This window comes from Pseudogymnoascus verrucosus (genome assembly GCF_001662655.1).
Source record: "Pseudogymnoascus verrucosus strain UAMH 10579 unplaced genomic scaffold scaffold_57, whole genome shotgun sequence".
Classification (NCBI taxonomy): Eukaryota; Fungi; Ascomycota; class Leotiomycetes; order Thelebolales; family Thelebolaceae; genus Pseudogymnoascus; species Pseudogymnoascus verrucosus.
The window spans coordinates 46656-66106 of record NW_017263708.1 but is presented as its reverse complement, the minus strand read 5'-3'; the positions used below and the strand labels follow the sequence as shown (position 1 = coordinate 66106).

General features: G+C 52.4%; 7 protein-coding genes across 7 annotated transcripts; 2 read left to right on the top strand and 5 right to left on the bottom strand.

The window, feature by feature from the left end:
• The first annotated feature begins 5 nt into the window (after positions 1 to 5).
• VE01_09131 (uncharacterized protein) lies at positions 6 to 1275 on the top strand. Its single transcript, XM_018278547.2, has one exon. The coding sequence runs from the start codon at positions 50 to 52 to the stop codon at positions 1163 to 1165; it is 1116 nt and encodes a 371-aa protein (XP_018126519.1). The 5' UTR covers positions 6 to 49; the 3' UTR covers positions 1166 to 1275.
• Positions 1276 to 1631: 356 nt separating this feature from the next.
• On the bottom strand, positions 1632 to 3937 carry STI1 (Hsp90 cochaperone). The gene is made up of 4 exons (XM_018278546.2): positions 3737 to 3937; positions 3311 to 3615; positions 2037 to 3259; positions 1632 to 1979 (listed from the first exon to the last, which is right to left on the bottom strand). The coding sequence occupies exons 1-4, from the start codon at positions 3802 to 3804 to the stop codon at positions 1827 to 1829; spliced, it is 1749 nt and encodes a 582-aa protein (XP_018126518.1). The 5' UTR covers positions 3805 to 3937; the 3' UTR covers positions 1632 to 1826.
• On the bottom strand, positions 3938 to 6192 carry VE01_09129 (uncharacterized protein). Its single transcript, XM_018278545.2, has 2 exons — positions 5435 to 6192; positions 3938 to 5101 (listed from the first exon to the last, which is right to left on the bottom strand). The coding sequence occupies exons 1-2, from the start codon at positions 5790 to 5792 to the stop codon at positions 4464 to 4466; spliced, it is 996 nt and encodes a 331-aa protein (XP_018126491.1). The 5' UTR covers positions 5793 to 6192; the 3' UTR covers positions 3938 to 4463.
• A 2259-nt stretch (positions 6193 to 8451) lies between these two features.
• On the bottom strand, positions 8452 to 10678 carry UAP1 (UDP-N-acetylglucosamine pyrophosphorylase). The gene has a single exon (XM_018278544.2). It carries the CDS (start codon positions 10158 to 10160, stop codon positions 8628 to 8630), a length of 1533 nt encoding a protein of 510 aa, XP_018126492.1. The 5' UTR covers positions 10161 to 10678; the 3' UTR covers positions 8452 to 8627.
• Positions 10679 to 10859: 181 nt separating this feature from the next.
• On the top strand, positions 10860 to 12550 carry VE01_09127 (uncharacterized protein). The gene has a single exon (XM_018278543.2). It carries the CDS (start codon positions 11328 to 11330, stop codon positions 12342 to 12344), a length of 1017 nt encoding a protein of 338 aa, XP_018126486.1. The 5' UTR covers positions 10860 to 11327; the 3' UTR covers positions 12345 to 12550.
• On the bottom strand, positions 12548 to 15275 carry VE01_09126 (uncharacterized protein). The gene has a single exon (XM_018278542.2). It carries the CDS (start codon positions 14987 to 14989, stop codon positions 12782 to 12784), a length of 2208 nt encoding a protein of 735 aa, XP_018126487.1. The 5' UTR covers positions 14990 to 15275; the 3' UTR covers positions 12548 to 12781.
• Positions 15276 to 16138: 863 nt separating this feature from the next.
• On the bottom strand, positions 16139 to 18342 carry VE01_09125 (uncharacterized protein). The gene is made up of 2 exons (XM_018278541.2): positions 16922 to 18342; positions 16139 to 16875 (listed from the first exon to the last, which is right to left on the bottom strand). The coding sequence occupies exons 1-2, from the start codon at positions 18274 to 18276 to the stop codon at positions 16323 to 16325; spliced, it is 1908 nt and encodes a 635-aa protein (XP_018126484.2). The 5' UTR covers positions 18277 to 18342; the 3' UTR covers positions 16139 to 16322.
• Between the last annotated feature and the right edge of the window lie 1109 nt (positions 18343 to 19451).

Genomic DNA, 19451 nt, shown 5'->3' with positions numbered 1-19451 from the left:
TCCACCTCTGCTACTCCTCAACTTCCCACCTCAACAACAACTCATCACCATGTCAGGAATAGGCCCCCAACTACCTCCTCACCTCGCGAAGCGCAAGCGCTCAACAGACGATACCACAACCCTCAATCCTCCCTCTCCCCCCACCAAAATCCGCGCAACAAGCCGCGATACAGATACTCAGCCTCGTCGCGTCCTCGGCCCCTCCATGCCACCCACCCACAACGAAGAAGAAATCGGCCTCGACTCCAGCTCCGACGATGAGCCCGGCCCTTCCCTACCCCCCGGCGTAATGCCAGCTACAGAGTCTAAACCGCGCCGTGTAGTGGGCCCGGCAATGCCACCACCACAGAATACCGACGAAATCCCACTCGACGACAGTTCCGACGACGACGCCGGGCCCTCTCTCCCCCCTTCCACCGCAACCACTGCCGCCCCAGCACCCCACCGTGTCTTGGGCCCGGCCCCCCCTCCAGCCTCCCTCTCCGAACGTCCTACAGAAGATCCGGACTCCTCCTCAGACGACGACTACGGACCCTCCCTCCCCCCCGCCCCCGGTTCCGCAGCAGCAGTAGCCGCCGCCGCATCTGCCACCCGTGCCCGCGAAACGGCTCGCGCATCCGCCGCCACCGCCGCTGCAGCATCCAGCGCGCCCAAGCGCGCAGACTGGATGCTAGTCCCCCCAGGTGCGGATGACTGGACCGCGCGCGTCGATCCTACGAAGCTGAAGACCCGAAAATTCGCATCAGGGAAGGGAGCGAAGGCGCCGGGTGAGAAGAGCGGGATTAGTGCAATATGGACCGAGACGCCCCAGGAAAAACGGCAGCGGCTTGAGGACGAGGTGTTAGGACGAAAGGAGGTAGCTACGAATTCCGGCAAGAACGAGACGAGAGGTGCCAGAGGAGCGGGAGGGGAGGATGAAGCAGAGCAAGCGGCGATAGCGAAGAGGATTCGTGAGTATAATGAGAGAATGAGGGGGAAGAGTATGGTGGAGGAGCATACGGGGAGGCAGGCGGGGAAGGAGGAGGAGGATGATCCGAGTAAGCGGGGGTTTGATAAGGAGAAGGATATGGGACTGGGGGGAAGGATTGGGCATGTGCAGAAGCAGGAGATGTTGAGGAAGGCAGGGGATTTTGGGTCGAGGTTTGAGAGGGGGAAGTTTTTGTGAGGGGGTGTGGTGTGTGGCTGTAATAGGTGTTATATACGAATAGAATTCTAGAACCGGAGCAATCAACGCACCTTGGGATTTATGAGATAATATACATTAGGCTCTCCTGGAAGTCCATTAAAGCTGGGCTTATACACCAGAGTTAAGTGCTCCCGGTAATGTTTCTGGAACCCTCTAGCTTCACAATGGCTAGCCCACATTTGCACCCCAGCCTGCTTTTTTGCCGCCGCGTATTCTCACCGCCACCACCAACTATTGTCACCGCGGCCTCTTCTCGCCGGCGCCTATTCTCACCCAAGCATCAACCTGACACCACCCAACTCCGCAATCAGATCCCGTAAAGTCCTATATATCAACTACAAGCGCATCAACTAGTCCAGCCACTGCTGCAGCAGTGTTTCTCCATGGGATGAAGCTGCCTAAATCACAACCATAGCACTCCTACAATACGAGAGCAAACCTATACCCCCAGAACAGCCATACAGGCACAAAAAATAGCATGCAATCATCACATTTCGCTAATCAGCAACGAGTAGTTATGTAGAATACAAACGCCCTTTGCCCCTATCCATCCAATCTCCTATTCCAATCTTCATATCCATCATCCCCACCACTAGCTACCAACAAACCTTTGGCTTGGCTACGTCAGAACTCAACCCACTTACCTTCCCATACGGATAACACCCGCATAAGTGAGCTTAGTGATCTTCGCGCGGATCGCCGGGTTCTTCATGTGCTCCTGCAGCGCCGAGGGGTCGTTCTGGGCCTGCTGGAGAATGCTGTTCATGACCGGGTCGGACATGATTGCCATGATCTATAGCACCATCATTAGCATTGTCAAGTTTCCAGGCATGGAGTGGGTTTATCTTACCTCAGGATCCTTCTGAATCCTCTCCTTAGTCTGCTGCTCCGTCTCCCCATCCCTCGTGGCATACATAGCCTGCAGCGCCTTCTGCTGCTGCTGATCAATCTCCCTCTTATTCGCGCCCGACTCATCCACGCCCGTAGCCAACTCACACATATCAAGACACTTGCTATAATCCCTCATACCAAAGTAGGCCTGCGCCTTCCTCAGGTACGCACGGATGAACTTCGGATCACGCTTGATAGCCTGATCGCAGTCATCCAGCGCCGACGGGAACTCAAGCAACTTCATAAACGCCGCCGCGCGATTCGAGTAACCCCTCGGGTCCTCAGGGGCACGCTTCGTCATCTCCGTATACGCCGCGACAGCAGCAGGCCAGTCGCTCTCCTTGAACTTTGCGTTTCCGAGCTCGCGCGCCTCCTCGGCCTTGGCGGGGTCGATGTACGCCTTCTTCGCGGTGTCGATCTTAGTCTTCTCGGCGGCGCGGAGCTTGTTCACGACATCCGGGGTGCGGTGTTCGGTGAGGGACTTCTGGAAGTTGGCGATGGCCTGGACGTAGTCGCCCTGCTTCTCGTACGAGGAGCCGATGCGCGCGTACGACTTGGCGATCATCTTGAAGTCGGCGTAGACCTCGCGGCCGTACTCGACGGCCTCCTTGCACGCCGCGATGGCGCCCTCGTAGTCGCCCTTCTCAAACTTGGCCGCGCCGACGTTGTTGAGGTACGTGATGTCCTTGTGTAGCTCCCACGCCTTGGTGTAGTGGGCTACGGCGTCGTCGAAGTTGCGCTTCTTGTACTCGGCGGTCCCGAGGGCCTTCTCCTTGTCGGCTTCCTCCTTGGCTGCCTTCTTGGCGATGGCTTCCTCGTCCTCCTCCACAACTGGCTCGGGCTCGGGGGCTGGGGCGGGCGCGGACTTGGTTGGGCGGGCGTCGGTCATGGGGACGTCCTCCTCGGCCTCTCTGGCGCCAGGGCCGGCTTGGCCGGCGGCGCCGCCACCTCCCATCATGTCCATGTCAACACCCATGAGGACACCGAGGACTTGGATCATCCTTGGGTCGCTGAACAGGTCTTGCGACATGCTGGGCTGGGACTTGATCTGGTTGAGCTTGTACATGAACGCTGGGTCCGCGAGGAACGGCGCAGTCTTTGGGTTCGCAGAAAGCTTCTGGAGGAGCTGGGGATCGTTGAACATGTTGCCCAGTCCACCAGTTGGGTCGCCTGTAACACCATCTACACTCGTCAGTACACATATTCTCGTCTAGATCGCATTTCTTCACATACCCTCCTTAGCCTCAGCATCAATGGCCTTGTTTACCGACGCCAACCCATTCTTGTTCTGTGCATTAGCCGGATCCAACTTCAGCCCCTCCTCGTACGCATCGTGCGCCCCCAAGAGGTCTCCAAGACCGTGCATAGCAGCACCCTTGCGTCCCCATCCCTTTGCCCAGTCTGGCTTGATCTCTGTGACTTTGGTGGCATCCTCGAGGGCGTGCTCGTAATCCTTCTTTGAGGCGTACGCGGCCGAGCGGTTTGAGTAGAGAATGTGGTTGGTTGGCTCGATGGCGATGGCTTCGGTGAATTTCTCACTGTTTGGCAAGTCAGCTAGCTGGGTCTTGAGGAATCCTACGCGTGCGGAGAAACTGGCAACGGGGGGAGTCTGGGTCCCGTGAAGTCATGGGGCCAGGCTCAGGAAGAAGTAAAACTTACACAGCCTCGTCGAAATTCTTCTCCGCAATTGCCTTGTTCCCCAAAGCCTTGAGCTCGTCTGCGCTCATGATGAATTTGACGTTTATGGTATAATTAATGGGTTGGGATTAGAATAATATTAGGTGGTCAAGAAGCTGTTCGTTCTTGCGGAATCGTTTCGGAGGTATAAAGAAGTGATGATGGAGGTGCAAGATATCAATATTATCACCATGCAGCCCATGTACTTCTAGAGCTTTCGGTGGTCCGCGAATGCACGGACCCTCAACCCCACGAGTTAGTCGCCACAAGGCAGGGCCTGGTCGTCACATGACTAGTTCGGCCGTTTATGACAGAGCTGAAATTATGAGGTACTGTTGAAGCATCTACTCTAAAATTGTGGTGAAGATTGAAGAGAGTGATAAATATGTGAATATATATTCTAGATTATAAGAACGAGCGCAACAATCATGATTGATTCGGTCTAATAGCATCCGCATAGGTAGTTATTGATACCTATTCCAATATTTACAGCGACCATAGTCGAGTCCCATAAACGCCATAAAAAGCACAGCAGCCCGCTATTCTGATAAAAAGCCCCCTAATCGAGGGCCTTCGATGCATATAAGGTTGCCGCAAGTCTGTCCAAACCGCCTAGCCAAACGGATAATCGCATAAGTCGTCGCTTAGAATACAAGGGTAGAATGTTCCCAACTCATATTAACAGGTCAAGATATAGACCCAAGGGTATTTAAGCCAGGAAGACTGCGGAGCCGACCGCAGCCGCCATGATCCAATAGACGCCGGACTGCATCATGCCGTGCGTGAGACTGAATGCACCGTCGGTGACAGTAGTGCTGCTGCCAGAAGAGGAATCGGTAGAGCCATCAGCCTCCTCAGTGCCTCCAGCAGCGGTTGTGCCGTTGGGAAGGGTGCCATTCAGGATAATGGTGCTCTTTCCCGAGACATCGGCGACGGAGACCACACTCTTGTTGAGGGCTGCATAGCTGCCGTTGCCCAGGATATCCTTCTGGTACTGGGCGTCGTTGTTGTCGTCGCAGCCGCACTCAGAGTACTCTTCGCAAAGGCACTGGACCGGCTTCGTCTGGTTGGCGTCGACGGTGATGTTGTAGAAGGTCCAGGAGTTCTTGTATGGGTACGAGTAGACGGGGTGGTGCCACGAGCCAGCGAGACCATAGAGGAGTACTCCGGCTCCAAGACCGACACCAACACCAAGGAGGACAGGGGAAATGCCACTCCTCGTCGCCGCTCCAGTTCTATATGGCACCGCAGCGCCGCCGCCGTAGAATCCGCCACCACCGTAGGCTGGACTTGGTCCTGATCCAGTCCTGGTTTGTCCGCCTGCTGAAGACGAAGATGAGCCTAAGCCTATTGGAAGTTAGTGATTGTCCGTAAGAGAAACCAAGGCCGCCAAGGATCGCCAAAGTGCTAGTTTCATGTCCTCCACTCATGGAGTAAGGACTGCCACAGAAACATAAAGAAAAACGATATAGGAATGCCATAGAAACAACTCATGAACTCGCACGCGACGCTGTCAAACGGGTGTTTGGGGCCTCATACGAGGACGCGGTTTGGATCCAGGGCGTTTGGAGTCTGGGCGTGATTTGGAATCGGGACGTGAACCGGTCTTCGGACGGGGTTTGGACTTCGGGCGTGGCTTTGATCCTGACTTGGGTCTAGATGAAGATGGTGAAAACCTACCTCCTCGTCCTGCACTACTGGTTCCTCCACTGCTTGTTCCGCCGCTGCTGGTTCCGGTACCCCCAGTTCTTCCTCCACTTGTTCCTCCGCTGCTGCCTCCGCTGCTCCCTCCACTGCTGCCTCCACTGCTGCCTCCACTGCTGCCTCCACTGCTTCCACCACCACGACCACCGCCGCCGCCGCCTCCCTTGCGCTTCCACAGCTCCTCGGGCGCATCGAAGGTGCCCTCGGCCTCACGGACCTCTAATTGCTGGACTGTCGCCTCGCTATCCCTGACCACCAGCTCCGCGCGCAGAACCAGCGCATTTGCCGTCGACGAAAGCGCGATCGATAATATGAGTGCTGCGGAGAACTTCATCTTGACGTCGCTGAATAAAATAAGAACCGTACGACTAAAACAACAGTCTTCTTATGCGCAATAAGATGATCTCCTTTCTTGGCGCAGTAGGGTAGCGCGACTTTTTGTAGGGGATGTACTGTATATCTATGTGTATGACAGTTTTCGTTGTGTGTAGTTGTTTGTTTTACTTTCAGATGAGTCGGGTTTTCCGGCACAGGCACCCTTTTAGTACGGGATACGATGGAAGCCGTCGGAGGCGAAGTAAAGCAAGGTTCGGTCGGGGGTAATGTGTCATTCCTGCCGCGATCAAATCTTGGTGCATGACGCTATACCTAATTGAGTCTAGTTCACACAGCCACAGAGAGTTGGCATATGCGCTAGTGACCAATACGGGTATAGCGGATATTCTCAACTGTTGTAGTACTGTTTCTTACTGTTTCTTACTCCGCCGTAGGATCCTTATTACCATCTTCGGCCAGGGATATTCATATGATCTTACCGGATATAATGCCCGATTGTGCCTGGCTACAAGGCTGGAATTAACTAACTTCACGCACAGCCTGACTGCTCCTTCAACTATTACTGTACTGGAATGATGGGATGCCAAGTTTCCGTTCCCAGAGGGTCCACAGTACGACCATTCCACGCACGAAAGCAGCGCAAACAAAGACCGAGCCAGGAACAGTACAACAACAAGAGTACGACAAACCTCCTACCACATGGAGAAACATGTGGTCCAGCAGCACTATAGCGATTGATATTACTGGGCTCTAACAACCGCCACAACCAACCGGCCAAATCCCAACACCACCCACCCTCATTTCCCCTGGCCGGCCATTAGCCTTCGACCCCACCTTCAGCCCGCATCACTCGCCCATACGAAAGCCCGAGCCCATCTCCACAATCACCAGCCACTGATCCGCAGCCAGCCAGGACTGGTTAGACACCTGTTATGCCTTGTCAGCCTGACGTCGCGCTGGCAATAAGCTTCGGTGACAGGTGCTGGAGGGGCTGAACGTGTTGCGCTGGGTGGTGAGGGTTAGTGGAGAGGGCGGCGGCGGTAGCTACTCAGTTGGGAGGGATCCTGCGAGGAGGATTGTTGTGAGAATTGGTGCCGTTTGTGATGTATGTACGGTAAGCAACATTGGGATTGAGACCATAGGCCCGAGGAGATGGCATGGCGCATTGGACTACAGGTCGGAGGAGGTGATCCAGTAGGTTGGTTGTGTTACATTCATGGCGTTGGAAGCACTGACATGCAGCTTCCCAAGTAAGTCGACCTGTTGTTTATGACTTCCACACCGCTCCCTTCACCCATCAGCGATCAAGGTCGAGCAGTTCGCTTCGAACAGTTGAGACCGGTCTACAAATAGTTCGTAGTCCGCTGTTGAGACTCCCAGAAACAAGCGGGCGCATTTGCAAACTCTCACGATGATCTCCTGGCATCCCAATCCCAGCTGGAATAGAGGAGTCACCACGCTTGTGTCTCAATTCCATATGGTCTCAGGGAGTGAATATCCTATTATCCGAGTATTGCCGAATAGTCGGATATGTGGGACGTTTATACTCTCCGAACTGTGTGATGTTACAGCACCGACAGGGCAGATGTCTCTATCTCAGCTGGGGTTGGTTTGAGCTCTGTTCTTTGAGGCTGGCTGTACAGTGAAGAGGTGGGTTTTGTGCAAACCGCTCTCTTTACTATACAAGTCGCCCGAGTGAGGATATACCCCCGAGATATGGGCAGTTGGACGTGTTCGCCAGGAATAGTATATCTTTGAGCATGCTGTTGGTATGCTTCATCCCCCTCCACCATATCATCCACATGCTTCGTACTAACAGACCCAGGAATATATCAAACCCACACACCCTCAACTGCTCCATACCAACGGAGAATCGCAGCATCCCCTCAACAGCCCTCCCCCCTCCTCCCTCCACGATTACATCAAAGCCCTTCCCTACAGTCTTGGCCTAGAAGGCGCCTGCCGACGCACACACACACCCTCCCATCTCTCCAACCCAGCATCTGTCCCACTCATTGGACGCAGCGGTGGTTGCCCCCCCCAGGCTATGATCTCGCATCATCGTCTCGGGGTGCAAACACCACGGCGCAACGAAGGGTTTCGGACACATACCAGCTTGATGAGCAGAGGGATGCGTGGTCGCATCGTTGGTACCGTCCTCGCTAAGACGATAATAGTACGGATTTTTTGATATTCTGGTCGTGCGGCGGGGGGGGGGATCGACTTTGGTCGCGTGCGCGGTGGTTATGGGGATTTTTGTTCCGGGGGGGGGGGGGGGTTGTTTTTTGTATTCTAGCTTGTTGTTATTTAAATCGAGATATACCCAATATATGATATATGATATATACCAAGAATAGACCCTCTTTTTCGATCCATCCATAGTAAAACCTATAAAAATGCTAAAGTTTAATTGCAATTCTAGCTATGAGTGAGATAACCCAGTGCCCCAGCGCCCCCAGTAACGACGAACAGGCAGACACTTTGAACACTCCCGCATATCGTATACCCCCCCCCTCTCTCGACTGTGTGGATTGGGCGTATATGTATGTCTAGAGAAACTGTGCAAAACAGCGGCGATTACAGTAGCCATAATTAAAATAAAAGGTATTCAGTCACTCGGAGCTGCAATCGATAGGCCAGTCACTCCGAGTTGGAATAGAAGTTCATGGTTATTCACAGGAATCAAGTGCGACTAAGTGAGGAGAACAAATAACATATTTCTACTGCTTTTCTCTAGCCCAGACATAACTACAGGCAAAGCCTCACTCTGACGCCTAAACTGACTATTCCCTTTTACACTCCCCACCAAGACTCCCCTCCTCGCAGCCCCTCCCTACTCCAACTCCTTCTCCAACACCGCCGGCGCCACAATCTCCGTCCCCTTCAACTTCTCCAGCCCCTCTCCCCCATAACTCACCAACGGCGAAATCTCAACCCCCTTCTTCTCCCCCTCTGACACCACCACCCCCCCCGCCTCCCTCACCCACCTCTCTCCCTGCGCCATCACATCCCTCCTGCTAGTATCCGGATCATCCTCCCCCGTTCCCCTCGCATTCTTAAGCGGACTAAACTCATCCTCCCTCCTCACCTCCATACACGCGAACTTCTCCAAGTCGAGGAGGGGGAACACGTCAAAGATGAACATCTCGAGTTTAATCCCATTCGGTTTCTCCGGCTTGGTGGTCTCGCCGCTGGTAGGGTCGACGAAGGGGATCTTCTTGCGCGCGACGTGGTGAGGGAGCTGCGCCGACCAGGCGGGGATGGTTTCGAGGAAGGCGAAGGAGTAGTAGTGGTTTACGATGTTTGCGGCGCGGAATTTCAGCACGTCGGGTTGCTTGGGGTCCTTTGCCTCGGCGGTCGCGGTGTCGATCTCGGAGTACTCGACTACGTCTGGCTTGCCGTTCTTGAGGAGGATGAGGCCGACGGACTCGGTGGCGTTGCGTTTACGCACGACCTTCGTGGCGATGGAAACGTTCTTTGAGGCCGAAAAACCGATGAATACTGGGTCTGCGACCTTGGCGAGGCAGTTATCAACACAATACGCGTGGATATGTTCAATCCCCCTCTCCCTCATATCAGCCGTGATATTAGACGTCACAAGCGCCTCGTAAATCCCACCATTCCCATTCGGCGCAACCGCAACACGGCCCTTAGATTCTAACAGGATCTTCCCCTCGTTAGAGATGCACGGCAGCACGCCCTGCTCGAAGATATGCACATTCTCCTTCTTCAACCCAAAGTACTCGTGCTCCTGGAAATACGCCTCTGTTGGCCCCCGCGTCGGGCCGGAGGTCATCACGTACCAGGGCACGGTGACGGAGCCGATCGCGGCGCCGGATTTCTTCTCGGCCAGGCGCTGGATCTTGCGGATGCGCTCACCTTGGATCTGGAAGAGGGATTTCTTAGAAGGGAGTCCAATGTCGTAACATCCCTTTGGCGCGGAGCTGCCGAGTCTTGTCCCCTGCCCCCCAGCGAGGAGGAGCACAGCCACTTTCCCGGCAGCGATCAGGTCCAGCCCGGCGTCATTCCAGGACTGCAGATCTTCGGGTGCGGAGTCGAGAATGCTGGCTGTAGCGCTTTCGGGGAGCGGCTCGAGACCCGCGTGTGGTGCATCTTCAGCTACCTTCGGCGGGTTGAGGGCGCGGTCGGTGATCTCGTTGATGCGCGCGGGGTCGAATTGCGAGAGCTGGGCGTAGAGGGTCGCTTGCTCGGTGGGGGTGAGGGTGTCGTAGAAGGCGAAGACGTGGGATTGCGAGGCGCGCTCGTAGGTGTCGCGGAGCTGCTGGAGCTCGGTGGCGGTGGGTTGGGGGGGGGAGGAGGGGGAGGAGCTGGTGAGCTTGTGGAGGAGGGTTTGGGCGGCTTCCATGGTGGGTGGTGGTGGTTTTGTTGTTGGGGGGGTTGTGGAAGGTGGGAGGGTGGGAGAGGTTGGTTGGTAGCTTTGAAGCTTTGAAGCTTGAGGTGTACAATGGGATATGGAGAGGGAATGAATGGGATAAAGAAAGTTGGTGGTGGTCAATGGGTGTTTATAAAGCTTGGAAAGAGAGTCGTCATGGCCTCCTGTTCAATTCATTTGAGTCCACCGCCCCCCTTGCCCCCCCTCACCCGTTCCCTCTCTTCGTGTTCCAGTTGAGGCGGTGGGGCTTGGCTGGCGGGGTGACGCTCTTACACGAACGAAGATCCATGCCGGACAAGGGCGGAGTGTGAACCACTTTATTGGAGAATCGGGAGTGGGATATGTGGGATAGGTGGGATAGAGGCAAGGAAAGTGCCAGTGCGGGACAACACGGGAGGATCTGATTCGATGAAGCCGCCCACATTGAGGATCTCTATAGTATCTTATTACTGTGTGCTAAAAATAAAAATCAGCAGCCAAGTTTGTGGTTGTGGTTTGTGTTTATTGTTTATTTTATGGAGTGGTTGGACCATTTTTATGTAGGGGGTACGTAGTTGGAGGGGCAATTATGCTCGTATTAGACGCATCTGCCGTGTACCGACCGCAGCAAATAACACGAAAATCTCTACAGGGGATGTTAGGGGGTTACAGGGGCAGTTCCGGGCAGTATTGGGGGGATATTTTAGGGCAGTCGAGGCACTTGCATCCTGGATTTTTAGTGGGTTGTGCACGGTTCTAGTGGGTGGCTCTAGTGGACTCTTGGCTTGCGATGGGCTTCTCCTTTATTCTGCCGATTCAAATCTCTAGGCGGTGAGAGACCATCTCCTGACAAGGCTGCAAGGCTACCATGGTATGATTCGGACTAATACAGTTGCATATGAGTAGTCGAGTTCCACTGTGGCTTGTAATATTGAGGCATTGTCTGCCTGTGGTCCTTTTCAACCTCATCAACGGTGTCAGGCGGCTTGTGTTCATATATATCTAAAGTTTAACAGCCCATTATCATGTCTCAAGCCATTTAACCAGTCCCTGGTATCATTTTCAGCGCCAGCGACGATAGTAACACCACTGACTCGAGTCTTAAACTTCAATCCTCAAATCTTCAGCCTCGGGATTCTCAACCCCCCCACACCCATCACCATGGCAGCAACCAAAATCCTCACTCTCAAAACAGAGGATACCACTCTCGAGGCAATCCCCGTCTCCTCACCAAGCTTCAAAGGCCGTCTCAACCTCTCCTCCTTCGCTTTCGAGGCTCCTGCGACTCAAACCCTCCGCCGCAGTCCTCGGAGTCTCACTCCCAAAGTCGAGGCATCCAATTCCCTCTCTCAGACCTCAGTTGTCAAAATCGAGCCCTCCGCTTCCCCCTCCCCTCCCCGAAAGCGAGGAACAAACACTCCCTCCCTCTCCTCCTCTCCAAGCAAAAAATCCCGTTCCCGCACCCCCGCCGGCTATGCCCACCCTTCCAAATACGCCCACCTCAACGAACTAGTCGACATCCTCGAGCCAAATCTCATATGCGCCTTCGTCGGTCTCAACCCCGGCCTCCGCACCGCTACCGATGGGCACGCGTACTCACACCCCTCCAACCGGTTCTGGAAACTGCTTTACTCCTCAGGACTCACTACGCGGTTGATGAAGCCGGTTGAGGATAGGAGTTTACCTGCGCTTTACAGTTTGGGGAATACGAATATCGTTGCTCGCCCAACACGCAATGGTGCGGAGTTGAGTAAGCAGGAGATGGACGACAGTGTAGCGGTGCTTGAAGAGAAGATGCGGATGTTCAAACCGGAAGCGGTGTGTATTGTCGGGAAAAGTATTTGGGAGAGCATTTGGAGGGTGAGGCATGGGAGGGCGATTAAGAAAGAGGAGTTTAGGTATGGATGGCAGGATGATAGTGAGGCGATTGGGAAGCCTGATGGTTTGAAGGAGGAGGGGGAGGAGGGGGAGGTGTGGAAGGGTGCGAGGGTCTTTGTGGCGACGACTACGAGCGGGCTTGCGGCGAACCCGACGCAGGCGGAGAAGGAGAAGATTTGGAGGGAGTTGGGGGTTTGGGCTGAAAAGAGGAGGAGGGAGAAAGCTGGGGAGGTGGTGGAGGTGGTGGAGGTGGTGGAGGTGGTTGCTGGGGGTGTGGTTGGGGAAGTGTTGTTGAACTGAGGGTTTGGGGGGTATATATGATGGGTGGGAGTTTTAATTGCTGGTGTTGCTGGTGTTGCTGGGGCGCTAGGTTATGAGGATTATAGCTGGAATGCATGGCTGAGGTTCTGCTTTTGGAGGGATGGAAATAGCTCTATATCATAGCTATATCGGTATCTTCGTTCGAAATAGGCTAGAATATAAATAAACCGTAGAACATAGTTATTTATTTGCATTTCGCCATAAGATAAAAACATACAACAGTAGGTATTTGCTAGTAGTCACCTACCTACCTACCTACTAGGAAAGGGAGGATGTGATCTGTTAGACCGAACTGTCTTCAGTCCGAGTAAGAGACTGGTTCTTGTGAACCCGTTCCTATACTTCGGTAGTATTGACACCCGACGGCTCTAGCAATTGGATTATATACCATTAATATCTTCCATATATCAACCCCTCTACCTAGCATAGCTATACACCCTCCTCAACTTCGCCTTCTCCCTACTCAACCCCACAAACCCCGTCTCCATCTCCCCAGCCCTCATATCCCCAATCATCCCCGGAATCTCGCCCAAAGCCGCCGCGCCCGGTCCACCCAGCTCCCTCGACCGCAAACTATGCACGCTATCTCGCCACTCAGCACCAAACCTAAACATCGTAAAGCCATCCAGTTTTTCGCCCCAGCGGCGCTCAACCAGTAACCCCGGCAGCAGCAGCTGCGGAAGAACAGTGACGACAGCCCACAGAAGGAGGAGCACGAGCACCACCCTATACGGCACACGGCCCTGCTCGATGTCGTGTGCGGGCTCGAGGCCGACAAGGCCTAGATCCGACGTCGCGTTGGGGGTGGACGTCCAGTTGCCAGGGCCGGTGGACATGACGCCCATGGAGAGCTCGCCGAAGAGCTTGTACATTGCTAGGTTCATGCGCTCGGGCGAGATGGAGGGGTACTGCATCAGCCCGCCGGTGTATTCGCTTTCGGAGCCGGGGGGGGATTTTTGGATTGGTGCGAAAGAGGGGATTCCGTTGGTGGCTAGGTTGGCGCCGATGGGGCCGGTGCAGAAGACGGAGAAGGAGGAGCATTTGGGGAAGCCTTGGTAGCCGAGGAGGACTGATGTGAATGCGGAGAAGACCAGGGATTGTAGTCCCATTACTCCTGAGGTTGTGGTGATTTGCGCTCCAACACGAGTAGCCTTCAGACTAGCTACTTGGGTCTTGAAGTCTGTAAAGGTATTTGTCACTGCTGAGATAGTGGCTGCGCCGACTGTTGAGTTCACAGAGCAGCGAACACCGTAGCCTAGGTATGTCTTGTTATCTCGGCTTGAGAAGGAAGACTCAACTAGGGGGTGAGATGACATGTTTTTGAATGTCTCGTCGGGTATATAGCCAACTATCGTGTCGAATGCCTGCCACATAACCAATTCTATCGCACCTAGAACGGGCAGGCGGGTCTCGTTGTCATACCTGGCGAGGCCGGCAAATATGCCCAGATTGCTCGCCATCAGATATTGGTACTTCAAGCCTAGACCTGTCCCCTCCGCAAAATGCACGGGTTCGAATCCGCTCGCGGCGTAAGGCCCAGAAGTTCCATTAACATAGTCCTTGGATGTCGTAGTCCAAACAGGACTACTCCATTTATTAATAGCCGTGACACTGAGAAGCTCGAGGTCCCTATAGGGATGGACAGGCATACAGGAAATACTTGTCAGCATTCCCCATGCCCTGCCATGCGCTCGTTCACTAACTTCGGGACCGGAGAAGAAAGTGATCGTACTGTTGAGACTGCCAGAGTTATCCAGCAGGCGACTCTGATAGTCCGACTGGATCATATCTTCGTAAAATGTACTGCTGACATCTGGGGTACCATCGGGAGCGTAAAGAATAGTAGCTCCTTCCGGGGTTGTCGGACGACCTTGTCGCCAGCTATAACTGGCCAAATCAGCGACAGCATTCGACGGCTGCATTTGGAACGTAGTCTGGTTGGTGCCCGAGATCGCAATGGCACGTTTGGCCAGTTGCAGGGCCTCCGTAGGCTCCATGGATAGCCCAGAGAGTGGCACAACCGCGTAGAACAAAAAGCTGCAAAAAGCCAGGTAGAACCAGAGTAGCCCGGGCCCTTCCCACTCCACCGGTTCCTTGCCAGCACGCATCTTCTTGTAGACATATCGAAACGTGAGGAGCAAAACCTGCCACCAACTGCTTAAAGAGCCCCAGCCGCGGTCGATATGCCACATGAACTTGCGACCGTCTAACGGTGCATATTCTGGTTTCATAAGAGCCGCCGCCTCAAACCCGGCGAGGCCAGACTTTGCCCAGTCGAGGACGAAAATACTGAGAATGAGCCAGGCAAAGAAAACGCCCCTAGAATTCACAGGGCGAGAGGGGATGATACCATTCTCAGCGGGCTCCCACAGATAATACCTTAGAATAAGAAAGTAGAACAGCGTAACGATGATGGGGCCAAGAGCGTTGAGAACAGCCCGAAATATATATCGCTCAAAGCGATAGCTGGTTGCACTCGAATCTAACGAAGGTAGCGCTCCCCCATCTAACGGAACATGAAGCGGAGGGCGGTGAATCCACTGGTCATCGTTCTCTTCGACTGATAAAAGATGAGGTTTTGTGTCGTAAACCGTGGCATCTTTTTCGCTTCTAGACAGCTCCATGCTAATCACGGAGATTGAGTGCTAGAGTTCTCGAGCTAAGTCAAGACAAAAATTTACAGTCGTAGGCACCCGGTGCCACTGCCCTTTAAAAGGGTAAGTAGGCTGCTTCATAATCATTGTCTAGCAGGCATTGGGAGCTCATTTCCTATAATAGACTCCTTGCAGCAACCTCAGCCGCACGCAGGGGCCAAGAGCGACTTTATTAACTATGGTGGCATAAGTATGTTGAAGGGGGAAAGACGTAGGCGCCAGGATCGCTGGGCTATTGGCCCTGAAACCGGAGGATTTCTCCGGCGTAAAGTCCGACTCCCTGGTTGGTTCGGAAGCTCCGTGGGTGTAGGCCTTATGCAAGCCACGAAATCCTTCGCAGCTAAAGCTGAATAGCCCTTATCATGTCAGGGTTTCGCGGCTTCCCGTATAAGTAGAATACGTAGGCGTATAACATAGAGTAGAAATTCAATTAATCTATTTACTTTACATACTGCATTTACTACGAAGCTTCTGTTCTAGTGCACTAAGAGACTAATTGTAGTAATTAGGGATTTACATACAATTTAAGCTATGTACATAATCTCCTATCTATTAAACGGTTTACTTAGCAGACCATTCGAGGACCGTGAGTTAGAGGCTTTAGACTGTAACTCACGCTAGACTACGGTCCGGTCCTAAATTTTGAGACTAGGCCAGACCATGGTCTGGTCTGGGGTCGGTCAACTGATAGGGTCAGTCCCCCGTGACGCAGCCTAGGGAGCAAGATAAATTCCGCAGAGTAACGTTCATATCACACCACCCATTTAATTACACCTATTGAAAACTATAAACCCCACACATCCATCGCATCCATCAGCAGTCTCACCGCGCGTTACCACCCTTTACCCCACCAAAAACCCCGCCAGCTATCAACAACAACATCACCACCACCACCACCACAATGAGTAACGACCCCGCCTTCAAACCAGCTCTCATAATAGTAGAGCTGCGTCGACGACGTCCATAATGACGCTACCCTGCAACATACGGGCCGGGCTGGTCTTTACGGTGAAGGAGTCGGTGGTGGAGCCATTAGCGCCTTTGTTGGCAGTGGCGCCGAGAACGGGGAGTTCAGTTGCCATTGTTTTGTGTGTGTGTATGTACAGAGGATTCCACGAGGGGGGAGTTCCTTTGAAGGGAAGGTGTGAGGGGGTTTTGTAGGAGGTGAATTGCGGAATGTGACACTTTTTTAGAGGAGGGAGGTGGATGACGCAACGGCTTCGTCATAAAAGCAGACCCTTAGCAAATCAGGCGCAAGGGCAACAATGAAACATCATTTTCTTAAAGGAGCACTCTGGAGTATTTAGGAGTAGCTCTTTCGTCCCAAGCCCTCTTTATACCTAGCTAAACACCGGTCCCTACTCTCCTTGTGATCCACTATCCGCTCCGGGTACCCGCACTTTTTCGCCTCAGCTCCCTTTCCCCTATCATACGGATCATGAATTGCCTTGCCCGCGATACCCCTTAGCTCGGGAACCCATCTCTTGATATATTCTCCTTCGGGGTCGAATTTTTCGCTCTGCAAGAGGGGGTTGAAGATTCTAAAATATGGCTGAGGATCAACTCCTGTCGAGGCACTAAATCCCCAGCCCCCGTTGTTCGAGGCAAAATCTCCATCGATTAAGTGCTCCATGAAATACCTCTCACCTATGCGCCAGTCGAGAAGGAGATGCTTTGCTAGGAAGGATGCCGCGATCATCCGGCCGCGATTGTGCATCCAACCACAGCTGTTCAGTTGGCGCATTGCTGCGTCAACTACTGGGTATCCTGTCCGACCTTTGGACCAGGCTTCAAATTGATCTTGATTGTATTCCCATTCTATGTTAGTGTACTCCAGTTTAAATGGCTTATTCATACTAAGAACCGTTAGACACATGCCTTAAAAACGTAAGAATCACATACCAGATATATGGCCAGTGGGCTAAGACATGCTTGTAGAAGTCTCGCCATGCAATCTCGCTGATCCAGGTCAGAATACCTTCAACCCCACCATCTAGCCTCTTGATACGGTTGTGATCTCGCGCCATTCTAACTGCTGTTCTCGCACTCAGGGTGCCGCTAGCCAAGTGGACGCTAAGCGACGAAGTTGATTGTTCTGAAAGATTGTTCCTGTGTGCTTTGTACCCTCCAATTCGTTCGTCTATAAATTTTATAAGGCGCCTGTGTGCGTCATGCTCTCCTGCTGGCCACATAGAGCAAAACCTCTCTGTTTCTTCGTCACTTAGCTTTTTATGCTCGACTTCGTTGGGTATGGTGCTCTCGAATAGCTTGAGGTATTTTTGCCTTGCGCCATTGAGATTCTTGTTAGGTGCTTCAGAAAGATCGAGCAACAGAGGATTCTCATGGATATATGCAACCCAAGCACGATACCATGGAGTGTACACAGAATACTGTGTTCCGGACTTACTCACTAGGTCCCCAGGCTTCACAACACAGGTATCCGACAGAACGTCCATTGCAACCCCGATCTCTAGACATTCTCTGACTAGGCTTGCATCTCTTCTCAATTCATCGACTTCATACTCCGCATTAGTAAATAAATGATCTGATCCCCATTCCTTTACAAGCTCCAATATCCTCCCGGGAATCTTCTTTCTCTTCTCTAGAGTCTCTACATAAAGTGGAATATCAAGCTTTGCTAGATCTTCCCTTAAGACCCTTAGCGTCCGCAATATGAAATCCACTCTAGCAGGCGACACCAGATGTGCCTCGAAATCCTGCTGACTAACGATGTACATGGTGATTAAGGGAACGCCGTTCTCCCTCGCCTTCTTACTCGCAGCATAGAGAGACCTGTTATCTCGCATCCGCAAATCACACCTGAACCAATGGACCACTGCGTTGCTAACTTCGATCTGCTCCCGCTTCGGCTTGGTTTCGAAAAGTGCAGAATTTAGAACTTCGATTGGTCTAGCAATTTGGCCATTCTTGTACGCGAGAGCATGCGTATTGGACATCTCGGGCCCATAAAATGCTCGAAGTGTGATGCCATTTCTTTCCGCTTCTTGTGCTTTGGGATGGGATGCTGAGAGAGGATTTATGGAGTCATCGTTGACTTTTGGCTTTTTGTGAGATTCGTTACTATGAGCTGATTCTGCTGAAGGTGGGCCTTTGCGTTTACCGTTAATAGCAGGTGATTTTTTCGGCGGCATTTTCAAGATATATGAGAGGGTGCATGTAGAAAGGGCCTTTGATGTAAACGGGATAATCTTAGGCCTTGTAATTAAGTTTAGTTTCGTTGCTAAACTTATAAGCATGAATTTAGAAGGGTGATGAAGAAAATAGAATTGGCGACATTAGGTTAACAAAGGTCGAGATGGAAGAAATCTCTCTAATAATCATACTGTGGCCTTTGCTTAGTAAATATGATATGTCAATTTTCTACGTCACTTTGCTACGTCACCGTGTGAGTCCATCTCCCAGCTACTCTACTGTACGAAACTACACCCAATACGTCAGAATATGTGCCTTAGTCTGCATGATTCTTGGGGCCAGAATCACAGCTGTACGGCGTTTATTGCCAATAATAAATGAGAATGACCTGAGCTATCTTTGACTGGATCGAGTTTCTCAAAGCGCTCCAATTTTGAGTGGGCGTGAAGAACAGTTGTCCACGTATATTAGGTGGATCCGTGGATACGCGGCCCCTCAATTTAGTGAGGGCGCGAGACTTTATTTACGGAAATTAACGCGAACTTGACGTGAAACTGTTACGTCGCCTCTCCTCGCTCACCCTGCTCACCCCGCTCACCTTGCTCTCCCCTCAGCTCACCCTGCTCACCCTCGCTTCACCCCTTAAGGCGGCAAGGGGCACATATTCCACGCTATGCCTATCAGCATGATTGAGAGCATCAATTCACTGAATTACAAGCTTGTGTATGGCAGAGCGGACGGGATGCCCAATTCTCGTGAGTCTATGGTTGTATGTGATAGTGATTCGGTTATTGGACTATAAGTGCAAGCATGCACACTAATGGATATTCAAACTCAAAACTGTTAATTAGTATTTAGCTATGATACTCCGAAAAGGCTAAAAAAAAATGGCAAAAACATACAACAGTGGGTATTCGCTAGTGGTTACCCACCCAACTACTAATCTACCGATCTCAAGCTTGAAGTGGATTAATACTCAGGACGGTGCCATTTAGACTAGTGGGTAAGCGTTACCGCCCTTAAGTTTTTGATGCCTTACGATAATCTAGTTGTCCCCCTTAGCTACCTAATGGCAGCCACGTTAACACGCACGAAGTGGATCTCGTATTAAGACGTAATGAACATAATGCACTATGCCTTTAGATGGCTACGGATAATCTAGTACCTAGGTGAGCGAAGGTGAGCGAAGGTGAGCGAGGGTGAGCTAGAAAATTGTATAAAAGATACGCTCCCCTAATGTCTACATTTTGCAGTCTACCATCTATAACATTCTTCATTC